Source organism: Rana temporaria, chromosome 8, assembly GCF_905171775.1.
Source record: "Rana temporaria chromosome 8, aRanTem1.1, whole genome shotgun sequence".
NCBI lineage: Eukaryota > Metazoa > Chordata > Amphibia > Anura > Ranidae > Rana > Rana temporaria.
This window is the reverse complement of record NC_053496.1, coordinates 3,851,491-3,865,582: the sequence shown is the minus strand read 5'-3', so window position 1 is coordinate 3,865,582 and position 14,092 is coordinate 3,851,491. Positions and strand designations below refer to the sequence as shown.

At 50.5% G+C, this 14,092-nt stretch overlaps 1 protein-coding gene across 1 annotated transcript in view; it reads right to left on the bottom strand.

Moving 5' to 3' along the window:
- RRP12 (ribosomal RNA processing 12 homolog) overlaps positions 1-14,092 on the bottom strand; it is a 99,292-nt gene that overhangs the window by 34,281 nt on the left and 50,919 nt on the right. The window contains exons 21-25 of the mRNA XM_040361222.1: positions 13,153-13,311; positions 12,026-12,106; positions 11,055-11,160; positions 8,764-8,871; positions 3,463-3,620 (exon numbers count right to left, since the gene is read on the bottom strand). Of these exons, the coding sequence (XP_040217156.1) occupies positions 3,463-3,620; positions 8,764-8,871; positions 11,055-11,160; positions 12,026-12,106; positions 13,153-13,311 (612 nt within the window). The remainder of the gene's footprint in view (positions 1-3,462; positions 3,621-8,763; positions 8,872-11,054; positions 11,161-12,025; positions 12,107-13,152; positions 13,312-14,092) is intronic.

Genomic DNA, 14,092 nt, shown 5'->3' with positions numbered 1-14,092 from the left:
CATCGTAGCTGTATGTCGGCTGTTTAAGGTCGCCTCAGGCGGGGCGTGCATGTTCTCGAAGCAGGTCGCCGGACTTGGCTCCTTACAACAGGGGACCCCCCGGAGGACTCACCACCCGACCAGGCTGTACTGCTGCTGACTGCCCCAGAGCGCTGTCCGTGCTGTGCCGTCCCTTAGGAAGTGTGCTGGAGCCGTTTGCGCCGTTATTCTGGCCACTAAAGGCAAAATCCCCATCGAAAATGGCCGCCGATCGTTAATAAAGGCGCCCGGCGCAGGCAAAATGGCGGCCGCGAAAGTGCAGAAAACACACAGTTAAAAACACACAGTAAACACCCGGGACCCCCGGGCAGGCCCCCCCTCCCCGCACACACGGCAGCAATAAAATCAATACAGCACCCCCGACAGCAGCCACAGCCCCCAGCCACAGGATGGAGCCCCCCAGGTGGACCCCCCACCTTACGGCCGACCACCCAGAATGCAGGGAAGGAGGGAGAGGAAGGGAGAGAGGAAAGCAGGGCGGACCCCCGATCGAACTCCCCAGGAATGCACCAGCCGCACCACCATGTCAATGCAAGGGGAATGCTACTTACCCGTCCTGCGACCACCGGCTGGAGGCATCCCGGACAGAACCAACGTCCGCGCAGTTACGGCATGGCTGTCGGCCCGGCACACTGTGGCACAGACATAGAGACCGGTCATATGTGTGCCCTGGAGTATATAGCTCACCGGCCACCCCTGGAGCAACGGGGCATGTCGTGGACGGCCCAGCGCGTAGCTAAAGGCCGGCACACGCTCAATGGCAGAACATGAGGGGACTACAAGGATCGAGGATCCAGCCTGTCACTCAGTCGGCAGTTGATTGTAGATCCCAGGATCCAAAAATGCAGGAAAAACAAAAAAGAAAAGCAAAAAATTGCAAAAGAAAAATCCCCAGAGCACATGGGCCCAGAGGAGCCATGTCATCTCCTGCTAGGCAGAAAAAAGAACAGAGAATGGGGGAACCGCCCCCTGGGAGGTACTGTGCTGTGTGAAGTGTTTGAACACTTAACATGCTGTTTTTCTGCCTAGTCAATCTCCTAAAAGGGAGGATAATACCCTAATGTCAATTGCTGCTGTGTCCGTCCATGAACGGAAGAGAAATATATATAATGTTTGGGGGCTCTAATTAGAGGGAAGGAGATGGCAGTGAAATCACATTAGAATTGCTGGATTGCTGTTTTACTTGTAATGCCAACGGCCACCACAAGATGGCGCCAGATCACAGAAGGAAGCTTGGGCCTGCAGAAGGCCGCAAAGCCGCGGCCTCAATTATCGGCCGACGCGGGCCCGATGAAGTGGGGGCGCACGGAGACACAGGATCCTTGTGCAGGCCTAAGCTTCCCCCGGGCACCAGGTCACTATTTGTCGCAATTGCGACAGAGTGCCCGAATTTTGTCGAGCCCTGGGTTAACATCAAGGGCAAAGGGTTGTGTGTCTTAAGTCTGGTACACACTATTCATTTTTTTCCGTTCAACAATAAAAAAAACAATAAAAAATAAAAACTGTCAGCTCCGGTTGCAGCCGCAGTACAAACAATCCGACAGTGGTAAAGCAATCTCCCCCGCTGAGCTGTTGTGTCCTGACCTCAACCCCATAGAACACCTTTGGGGAAAATTAGAGAGGAGACTGCGAGCCAGACCTTCTCTCGTCCAACATCAGTGCCTAACCTCACAAACGCTCTTCTGGAAGAAGAGTCAAACATTCCCATAGACACCCTCCTAAACCTTGTGGACGGCCTTCCCAGAAGAGGTGAAGCTGTTATAGCTGCGAAGGGCGGAGCCAACTCAATATTGAACCCTCCGGACTAAGACTGGGATGCCATTAAAGTTCATGAGTGTGTGTAAAGGCAGGCGTCCCAATACTTTTGTCAATATAGTGTATATGATATGGAGACTTTATGATAGATTTCTGAGGCTTAATGTTAAGTCTTAAATGATTGCATGTTCTCTGCTGAAGACAAGCAAATCCTGGAATACAATTCAAGTAACACTCTGCTTCTCAATGCGGTTTAATATGCACTTCTGCCACTAGGGGGCACTGCAGGGGAAAACCTTGTGGGCAGCCTTCCCAGAAGAGGTGAAGCTGTTATAGCTGCAAAGGGCGGGGCCAACTCAATATTGAACCCTACGGACTAAGACTGGGATGCCATTGAAGTTCGTGTGTGTGCAAAGGCAGGCGTCCCAATACTTTTGGCAATATAGTGTGTTTGTGGTGCCTCAGATAAAGTGAAGATCCACTTTGACGCACCACACACATTTTCAGGTCTTTAAGGTTTGCATAGCTTAGGTTGTTAGGCAGGCGTCCCAATACTTTTGACAATACAGCGTTTGTCGATCACATAAGTTATACACAGGTGTTTATTTACTAAAGCGGGAGAGTGTCGCAAAATCAGGCTCACTTCATAGAAACCAAACCAGCTTTATTGCCGAAGCCTAACCAAAACACGCCAAGGTTAGAAGCAGATTGGCCTCCATGAAGAAGTGAGCCTGATTTTACACTCTCCAGCTTTAGTAAATAAACCCCGCAGTCCATTTGAGAGGAAAGCAAGAGAATGTGAATGAGGGTAACTGGGCATCGGTTGCAGTATAAGAGTCCCATTTCTGAATGATCGGGACGGCCAGGCCGGGATTTCCCACAAGGCCACTGAGGCCAGGCCTCGGGGCGGCAGGGCACAGAGGGGCGGCAGCGGCATGGAGTCCGACGGCCGGAACATACAGTTAAGTTGCTTTCTAGCAGGGCTAAACGTAGTGTGGGGGAATCCTCTCGCTCGTTAAGTGATTGCGGCGATGTCGCCAAAATCACTTGTAAAATGTGTGCTGCCATCCGTCCTCCCCTCCCCCCCCCACCTCTCTCTCTCTGCTGGCTCTGTCTTCGGGACTCTGTTCTCCCCCTAGCCGCCGAGTCCGTCTCCTGTCCCTTCCCCAGATGTACACAGTGAGAGGGGTGAGCTGTGCTCTTCCCATCTCAGCTGTGACAGGAGTTCTAGCACAGCGCTAGGACTCCTGTTTTGGAGGTGACAGGGTCAATAAAGAGAACCTGTCACCTCAAATTGCTATCACACAGGGAATTGTTTTCGCCTGTGTGATGGCAATAAAGTTAGGTGGAAAAAAAAATAAGAATTAATAATTCAATTAATGAAATAAAAAAGTTATTAAAAAGAAGTAAAGCATAAGAAAAATACTATATATATATAAAAAAAAAAGAAAAGTATACAAAAAAAAGACAAGCTACAAATAAATAATAAAAAAAAAGTAATAAAAAAATAAATATATTTGAACTAACCGTGCCGCCCCTGCCATCCGGTTACCATTCTACGTTGATTTGGGGGGGGGGGGGAGATACATTTGGGAACCTAGCCTTGGGGCGGCAGTGAGAGCAAATCCGGCCCTGGGGACGGCGTGACATTTCGCGGGCGACACTCACCATTTTCTGTAGATGTTTGGAGAGAATATTCAGATCCATCATAAAGATGACGACTTTAATAAAACCCAGAGCGGCCTTCACAATCTCCCTCGTTCTGGAACTCAACAAGAGACACACGTTCTCCAGCAGCTGCTCGATCACCTCCAATCCCATGTGGTCTGTCGGGGGAGAAATGGAGTTTTTAAAAAAGGGAAAACCGCTCCACTAAGGCATGACAACATTTTGCATTGAGATACATTGTTACATAGTAGGAGAGGTTGAAAAGAGACACAAGTCCATCCTCTGTGTGTGATTATATGTCAGTGTTACATTGTATATCCCTGTATGTTGTGGTCGTTCGGGTGATTCTATAATAGTTTCTTGAAACCATCGATGCTCCTCCCCCGCTGAGACCACCGCCTGTGGAAGGGAATTCCACATCCTTGCCACTCTTACAGTAAAGAACCCTCTACGTAGTTAAATCACTTGCCGACCGCCGCATGTATATGTACGTCCACAGAATGGCACGTACAGGCATATGGGCGTACAGGTACGTCCTTGCCTTTCCGCGGGTCCGATCGGGACCCCCCCCCCGCTACATGCGGCGGTCGGATTCCCGCGGGGAGCGATCCGGGGACGACGGCGCGGCTATTCGTTTATAGCCGCTCCATCGCGATCGCTCCCCGGAGCTGAAGAACGGTGAGAGCCGTATGTAAACACGGCTTCCCCGTGCTTCACTGTGGCGGCTGCATCGATCGAGTGATCCCTTATATAGGGAGACTCGATCGATGACGTCAGACCTACAGCCACACCCCCCTACAGTTGTAAACACACACTAGGGGAATCCTAACTCCTACAGCGCCCCCTGTGGTTAACTCCCAAACTGCAACTGTCATTTTCACAGTAATCAGTGCAATTTAAATGCATTTTTTGCTGTGAAAATGACAATGGTCCCAAAAATGTTTTAAAATTGTTTAAAGTGTCCGCCATAATGCCGCAGTCACGAAAAAAATCGCTGATCGCCGCCATTAGTAGTAAAAAAATAAAACTATCCCCTATTTTGTAAACGCTATAAAATTTGCGCAAACCAATCGATAAACGCTTATTGCGATTTTTTTTACCAAAACTAGGTAGAAGAATACGTATCGGCCTAAACTGAGGGAAGAACATTTTTTTAATATATATGTTTTTGGGGGATAATTATAGCAAAAAGTAAAAAATATTGCATTTTTTTTAAAATTGTCGCTCTATTTTTGTTTATAGCGCAAAAAATAAAAACCGCAGAGGTGATCAAATACCACCAAAAGAAAGCTCTATTTGTGGGGAAAAAAGGACGTCAATTTTGTTTGGGAGTCACGTCTTACGACCGCGCAATTGTCTGTTAAAGCGACGCAGTGACGAATTGTAAAAACCCCTTGGGTCATTTAGCAGCATATTGGTCCGGGGCTTAAGTGGTTAAGGTTAAACCTCTTTTTCTCTTCCGTTTACGGACGGACACAGCAGCAATTGACCTTCGGGTATTACCCTCCCTTTTAAGAGATTGACTAAGCAGAAAAACAGCATGTTAAGTGTTAAAACACTCCACACAGTACAGTACCTCCCAGGGGGCGGATCCCCCGGGTACATCCTTCTCTCTGCATCATGCAGCCTCAGTTTTTTTTCTGCCTAGCAAAAGGAGATGACATGGCTCTTCTGGGCCCATGTGCTCTGGAGATTATTTTGCGATTTTCTTGCTTTTCTTTTTTCCTGCATTTTTGGATCCTGGGATCTACAATCAACTGCCGACTGGGTGACAGGCTGGATCCTCGATGTGGCGTGGCAGTGCAGGGGAGATAGGAATGACTTGTATTTATCTATTTTTTGGTTGTTTTGCGAATCAGTACGGAGTATTGATAATACCTCACAGGTTTGACAATGATTGTTCTGTGAAGTTATCTTTAAATAAAGAATAAAAAAAATAAAGAAGAATGACACGGCGGGAGACCCTAACTTGAGTATAAGTCGGGAGGGGGGGGGGGGAGGGGGGGTGTTTCAGCATTAAAAAAATGCGCTGAAAAGGTCGGCTTATACTCAAGTATATACGGTAACTGTAAAAATATCTATACCTGAAACAATGTAAAAATATACAATTTCTGGATTTTTTTGTTTAAACAAATACACATTTTTGCTGTTTGTAATACGGGAGCATTCCCCCCCCCCCCCTCCCAAAGGGTGGAGTTATATTAACAAAGATAACAGCAGAATAATTAGGGAATAAATTGAGACAAAGCCTTCCATCTACAAATGTAACACTTCAATACTCTGCAATCCCCATTGTCCTCCCCACTGGGACCTCCTGCAAAGTCAAAGCTCCTCTGTGAGTAATGATCACGCTGCGCTCAGCTTCAAAAAAAGTAAGAGCATCCGCCTTCATTCACATCATGGGAACACATAAAAGTGGTCTTTGCCTTAAGGGGGACGTCACGGCTTTCATGCCTTCCCATAAGATAAAGATGAATTGTTCCTGGAAGACCAGCATGCATTCCATCCTCTCTGCTGATCAGACACTCACCATTTATATTTCATCTTCAGGAGTACAAGGAGTGGAAGGATACAAGGAGTGGGAGGATACAAGGAGTGGAAGAAGGATACAAGGAGTGGAAGAAGGATACAAGGGGTGGAAGTATACAAGGAGTGGAAGAAGGATACAAGGAGTGGAAGAAGGATACAAGGAGTGGGAGGATACAAGGAGTGGAAGGAGGATACAAGGAGTGGGAGGATACAAGGAGTGGAAGAATACAAGGAGTGGGAGAATACAAGGAGTGGAAGAAGAATACAAGGAGTGGAAGAAGAATACAAGGAGTGGAAGAAGGATACAAGGAGTGGAAGGATAGAAGGAGTGGGAGAATACAAGGAGTGGAAGAAGGATACAAGGAGTGGAAGAAGGATACAAGGAGTGGGAGGATACAAGGAGTGGGAGGATACAAGGAGTGGGAGGATACAAGGAGTGGGAGGATACAAGGTGTGGGAGAATACAAGGAGTGGGAGAATACAAGGAGTGGAAGGATACAAGGAGTGGGAGGATACAAGGAGTGGGAGGATACAAGGAGTGGGAGGATACAAGGAGTGGGAGGATACAAGGAGTAGTGGAAGGATACAAGGAGGAGTGGAAGGATACAAGGAGTGGAAGGATACAAGGAGTGGGAGGATACAAGGAGTGGGAGGATACAAGGAGTGGAAGGATACAAGGAGTGGGAGGATACAAGGAGTGGGAGGATACAAGGAGTGGGAGGATACAAGGAGTGGGAGGATACAAGGAGTGGGAGGATACAAGGAGTGGGAGGATACAAGGAGTGGGAGGATACAAGGTGTGGGAGGATACAAGGAGTGGGAGGATACAAGGAGTGGGAGGATACAAGGTGTGGGAGGATACAAGGAGTGGGAGGATACAAGGAGTGGGAGGATACAAGGAGTGGGAGGATACAAGGAGTGGGAGGATACAAGGTGTGGGAGGATACAAGGAGTGGGAGGATACAAGGAGTGGGAGGATACAAGGTGTGGGAGGATACAAGGAGTGGGAGGATACAAGGAGTGGGAGGATACAAGGAGTGGGAGGATACAAGGAGTGGGAGGATACAAGGAGTGGGAGGATACAAGGAGTGGGAGGATACAAGGTGTGGGAGGATACAAGGAGTGGGAGGATACAAGGAGTGGGAGGATACAAGGTGTGGGAGGATACAAGGAGTGGGAGGATACAAGGAGTGGGAGGATACAAGGAGTGGGAGGATACAAGGAGTGGGAGGATACAAGGTGTGGGAGGATACAAGGAGTGGGAGGATACAAGGAGTGGGAGGATACAAGGTGTGGGAGGATACAAGGAGTGGGAGGATACAAGGAGTGGGAGGATACAAGGTGTGGGAGGATACAAGGAGTGGGAGGATACAAGGAGTGGGAGGATACAAGGAGTGGGAGGATACAAGGTGTGGGAGGATACAAGGAGTGGGAGGATACAAGGAGTGGGAGGATACAAGGAGTGGGAGGATACAAGGAGTGGGAGGATACAAGGAGTGGGAGGATACAAGGAGTGGGAGGATACAAGGAGTGGGAGGATACAAGGAGTGGGAGGATACAAGGAGTGGGAGGATACAAGGAGTGGAAGGATACAAGGAGTGGAAGGATACAAGGAGTGGGGGGATACAAGGAGTGGGGGGATACAAGGAGTGGGAGGATACAAGGAGTGGGAGGATACAAGGAGTGGGAGGATACAAGGAGTGGGAGGATACAAGGAGTGGGAGGATACAAGGAGTGGAAGGATACAAGGAGTGGAAGGATACAAGGAGTGGAAGGATACAAGGAGGAGTGGAAGGATACAAGGAGGAGTGGAAGGATACAAGGAGGAGTGGAAGGATACAAGGAGGGGTGGAAGTATACGAGGGGTGGAAGTATACGAGGGGTGGAAGTATACGAGGGGTGGAAGTATACGAGGGGTGGACGCATACGAGGGGCGGAAGGGTACAAGGAGCGGAAGGATACAAGGAGCGGAAGGATACAAGGAGCGGAAGGATACAAGGAGCGGAAGGATACAAGGAGCGGAAGACTACAAGAAGCGGAAGGATACAAGGGGCGGAAGGATACAAGGGGCGGAAGGATACAAGGGGCGGAAGCATACAAGGGGCGGAAGCATACAAGGGGCGGAAGGATACAAGGGGCGGAAGCATACAAGGGGCGGAAGCATACAAGGGGCGGAAGCATACAAGGGGCGGAAGAATACAAGGAGCGGAAGAATACAAGGAGCGGAAGGATACAAGGGGCGGAAGGATACAAGGGGCGGAAGCATACAAGGAGCGGAAGGATACAAGGAGCGGAAGACTACAAGAAGCGGAAGGATACAAGGGGCGGAAGGATACAAGGGGCGGAAGGATACAAGGGGCGGAAGCATACAAGGGGCGGAAGCATACAAGGGGCGGAAGCATACAAGGGGCGGAAGCATACAAGGGGCGGAAGCATACAAGGGGCGGAAGAATACAAGGGGCGGAAGGATACAAGGGGCGGAAGGATACAAGGAGCGGAAGCATACAAGGAGCGGAAGGATACAAGGGGCGGAAGGATACAAGGAGCGGAAGGATACAAGGAGCGGAAGCATACAAGGAGCGGAAGGATACAAGGGGCAGAAGGATACAAGGGGCAGAAGGATACAAGGGGCAGAAGGATACAAGGGGCAGAAGGATACAAGGGGCAGAAGGATACAAGGGGCGGAAGGATACAAGGAGAAGAAGAATACAAGGAGAAGAAGAATACAAGGGTATTACACACACAAACACACAATAGGACGGGTACGCCTACCTTTAAATTCAAACAGGAGTCGGGTCAGGGTGAGGACTGAACAGCTGATCATGGTGACAGAACCGGTGAGCCCGGCATAGACAATACTTAGGTAGCGCTCCATGGCGTCTGCAAGAAAAGTCGGGATGTGAGAGTTATGTATTGGCATATTACAATAAAAAGAACAGAACAGAAAAATCACGGCAGAGTGTCTTGACTAACACACTGACTTTCATTTTATTACAAACCAATCAAATCCACCACAAAGTCACCAAAACACAGCCTTTTATTAGAAAAGCTACTAAATCATGTTTCTGTGCTAGGCGTGAAGGGGCACGCAACGAGGCGTGAAGGGGCGGCGCAACGAGGCGTGAAGGGGCGGCGCAATGAGGCGTGAAGGGGCGGCGCAACGAGGCGTGAAGGGGCGGCGCAACGAGGCGTGAAGGGGCGGCGCAACGAGGCCGATACAAGGTGTGAAGGGGGGTGCAATGAGGCCAATCTGCACTCCCCTTCACACCTCAGATTGGCCTCATTTAACGGCCCTTCACACCTCAATGACGATTTGAGGTGTGGAAGGGGCGTGCAACGAGACTTATCAGAGGTGTGGAAGGGGCGTGCAACGAGACTTATCAGAGGTGTGGAAGGGGCGTGCAACGAGACTTATCAGAGGTGTGGAAGGGGCGTGCAACGAGACTTATCAGAGGTGTGGAAGGGGCGTGCAACGAGACTTATCAGAGGTGTGGAAGGAGCGTGCAACGAGACTTATCTGAGGTGTGGAAGGGGCGTGCAACGAGACTGATCTGAGGTGTGGAAGGGGCGTACAACGAAGGCGATCTGAGGTGTGGAAGGGGCGTGCAACAAAGGCGATCTGAGGTGTGGAAGGGGCGTGCAACAAAGGCGATCTGAGGTGTGGAAGGGGCGTGCAACAAAGGCGATCTGAGGTGTGGAAGGGGCGTGCAACAAAGGCGATCTGAGGTGTGGAAGGGGCGTGCAACAAAGGCGATCTGAGGTGTGGAAGGGGCGTGCAACCAAGGCGATCTGAGGTGTGGAAGGGGCGTGCAACCAAGGCGATCTGAGGTGTGGAAGGGGCGTGCAACCAAGGCGATCTGAGGTGTGGAAGGGGCGTGCAACCAAGGCGATCTGAGGTGTGGAAGGGGCGTGCAACGAAGGCGATCTGAGGTGTGGAAGGGGCGTGCAACGAAGGCGATCTGAGGTGTGGAAGGGGCGTGCAATGAAGGCGATCTGAGGTGTGGAAGGGGCGTGCAATGAAGGCGATCTGAGGTGTGGAAGGGGCGTGCAACGAAGGCGATCTGAGGTGTGGAAGGGGCGTGCAACGAAGGCGATCTGAGGTGTGGAAGGGGCGTGCAATGAAGGCGATCTGAGGTGTGGAAGGGGCGTGCAATGAAGGCGATCTGAGGTGTGGAAGGGGCGTGCAATGAAGGCGATCTGAGGTGTGGAAGGGGCGTGCAATGAAGGCGATCTGAGGTGTGGAAGGGGCGTGCAATGAAGGCGATCTGAGGTGTGGAAGGGGCGTGCAACAAAGGCGATCTGAGGTGTGGAAGGGGCGTGCAATGAAGGCGATCTGAGGTGTGGAAGGGGCGTGCAATGAAGGCGATCTGAGGTGTGGAAGGGGCGTGCAATGAAGGCGATCTGAGGTGTGGAAGGGGCGGGCAATGAAGGCGATCTGAGGTGTGGAAGGGGCGTGCAATGAAGGCGATCGGAGGTGTGGAAGGGGCGTGCAATGAAGGCGATCTGAGGTGTGGAAGGGGCGTGCAATGAAGGCGATCTGAGGTGTGGAAGGGGCGTGCAACAAAGGCGATCTGAGGTGTGGAAGGGGCGTGCAATGAAGGCGATCTGAGGTGTGGAAGGGGCGTGCAATGAAGGCGATCTGAGGTGTGGAAGGAGCATGCCATGGGGTCTATGTGTGGGTAAAAAAAAAAAAAAAAAAGATAAACGTAATTTGGGTACAGAGTTGCATGACCGCGCAATTACCAGTTAAATTAGCGCAGTACCGAATAGCAAAAAAAATGACCAGGCCCTAAAGGGGACAAAAGCTTCTGGAAGTCAAGTGGTTAAAAAAGATGAAGTTCACCTTTGGGAACACGTTTCATGTTATATCGCGTTCAAAAGCATAAAAATCTGCGCCTTTCTATCCCTGCCCCCGCAATGAATCATTGCGATTCTATATGGCAGAGGAATAATCATCAGAAATCCCCCCCGGGGAGAAAACCTATTAAAGTGGGAAATTTTATTAAAGCGGAAATAGAACTACAAGTAAAGCGACGTAGGGCCGGAGCAAAAGCGTGGCGCACCTTTTGAGTCTTGAATTAAGCGCAGGTAGGCGTGTCCTATATCCGCCAACAGCGTATACGCGATCTTCCTCGCTCCCACCGACACTTCTTTAGTGCAAATCATCACCTTTCGTCAAATGAGAAATAATTCAATCACAGAAATCACATTCCTCCCACTGACACCAATGATGGGACACTATTCCTCCCACTGACACCAATGATGGGACACTATTCCTCCCACTGACACCAATGATGGGACACTATTCCTCCCACTGACACCAATGATGGGACACGATTCCTCCCACTGACACCAATGATGGGACACTATTCCTCCCACTGACACCAATGATGGGACACTATTCCTCCCACTGACACCAATGAAGGGGCACTATTCCTCCCACTGATACCAATGATGGGGCACTATTCCTCCCACTGATACCAATGATGGGGCACTATTCCTCCCGCTGACACCAATGATGGGACACTATTCCTCCCGCTGACACCAATGATGGGACACTATTCCTCCCACTGATACCAATGATGGGTCACTATTCCTCCCACTGAAACCAATGATGGGACACTATTCCTCCCACTGACACCAACGATGGGACACTATTCCTCCCACTGACACCAATGCTGGGACACTATCCCTCCCACTGACACCAATGATGGGACACTATTCCTCCCACTGAGCGCCCCCTGTAGCCAGTCTGTGGGGGGGAGAATTATTGTCGGTCGGGGGGATCAAATACTTATTTTCCTCCATTTATAACATTTGTATCATGTGATCTCTCTGGAGTTTTGGTTGATATTCTGTCTCTATCATATAAAACACACCTATGATAACAATTAGACCCTTCATTTCTATGCAAGTTGGCAAAACATACACCATCTACAGGGGAGACGATCGTTATTTTCCCCTCTGTATATCCACAGAACCATACCCAAGACCCTTGTATTTCCCCGCCCACAATAGGACTGGTCAGGCTTACCTCTGGAATAATAGACGTTATGAAGTCTTCATGGTCGGCGGTAAGGAGCTTGACAATATGGGTGAGACACTTCAAACGAGGCTACCAATGAAAAGAGGAAGAAGAATAAAACTTTCCAGAAGAGGGCAGGACTGACAACGGCTGTGAAACTAATGCTAAGCGACATTACCCATAGAGTTACTATAGGGCTTCCCATTGTCCGATGTGCCCACTGCAACCCCCACCCCTCTGCACCCCCCCCCCCCCCCCCATGTGCCCTCTGCACCCCTGCCCCCCCCCATGTGCCCTCTGCACCCCTGCCCCCCCCATGTGCCCTCTGCCCCCCTGCCCCCCTCACGTGCCCTCTGCCCCCCTGCCCCCCTCACGTGCCCTCTGCCCCCCTCACGTGCCCTCTGCCCCCCTCACGTGCCCTCTGCACCCCTGCCCCCCTCACGTGCCCTCTGCACCCCTGCCCCCCTCACGTGCCCTCTGCACCCCTGCCCCCCTCACGTGCCCTCTGCACCCCTGCCCCCCTCACGTGCCCTCTGCACCCCTGCCCCCCTCACGTGCCCCCTGCCGCCCCCCTCACGTGCCCCCTGCCGCCCCCCTCACGTGCCCCCCTGCCGCCCCCCTCACGTGCCCCCTGCCGCCCCCCTCACGTGCCCCCTGCCGCCCCCCTCACGTGTCCTAAATATGACACCAGAAGGGGGGGGGGGGGCTAGAGGAGGAATCCGAAAAGTGGAAGTTTCATTTTTTGGGTGGAACTTCGCTTTGAAAAGACAAAACCTTTTCCCGACACTTGTTTCAAGTTAAAATCTGTATTTTTTTGCTTGAAAATTACTTAGAACCCCCACACATACTTTTATTTTTTTAGCAGAGACCCTAGAGAATAAAATGGTGGTTGTTGCAATATTTTTTTGGGGGGAAAAAATACACTTTAAAGAATTTAAAAAAAAACAGTAGTTTAGCCCACTTTTTTGTACAATATGAAAGATGTTAGGCTGCGAGAATCGTGATCTTCACTCAAAGCAAAAAAGAAAAAAGAAAAAGGAAATTGTGATTCTCATTTTGGGCAGAATTGTGCAGCTCGACCATTTATTGTATTCATTTATAAAAACCCCGAGTACAAGTCTCAAATAACAACTCACCCGTTTGGCCGGAGAGGAAACACTTTTCAGGGAACCCAGCAGAGTTTTCTTCAGCTCCTCCAAGTTCTTAGTAACAAATTCTCCGCATGAAGGCCTCTCCCCTCCGCAGATCTCCTCCAGCACCCGGTACGCCTTTTTCTGCAAACTGTGATTTTTATCCTGGGGGGGCACGAAATAAAACAATAAAATAAAAAAATAAAAAGGAGGACACAATACAAAAAGATCCAGTCGCTACACATAAAAAAACAAAAACAAATGAAATCCCAGCAAGGGTTGATTCCTAACCGGGAAATTCCAACTTGCATCGTCTTTCCAAAAAAAAAAAGACTTATACCAGTGACGGTTGCCTGTACCAGCGACAGTTGCACGGTTGCCTGTACCAGCGCCAGTTGCACGGTTGCCTGTACCAGCGCCAGTTGCGACGGTTGCCTGTACCAGCGACGGTTGCCTATACCAGCGACATAACCAGCGACGGTTGCCTATACCAGCGACATAACCAGCGACGGTTGCCTATACCAGCGACATAACCAGCGACGGTTGCCTATACCAGCGACATAACCAGCGACGGTTGCCTAAACCAGCGACGGTTGCCTAAACCAGCGACGGCTGCCTAAACCAGCGACGGTAGCGACCGTTGCCTATACCAGCGACCGCTGCCTAAACCAGCGACCGTTGCCTAAACCAGCGACCGTTGCCTAAACCAGCGACCGTTGCCTAAACCAGCGACCGTTGCCTAAACCAGCGACCGTTGCCTAAACCAGCGACCGTTGCCTAAACCAGCGACCGCTGCCTAAACCAGCGACCGTTGCCTAAACCAGCGACCGTTGCCTAAACCAGCGACCGTTGCCTAAACCAGCGACCGCTGCCTAAACCAGCGACCGCTGCCTAAACCAGCGACCGCTGCCTAAACCAGCGACCGCTGCCTAAACCAGCGACCGCT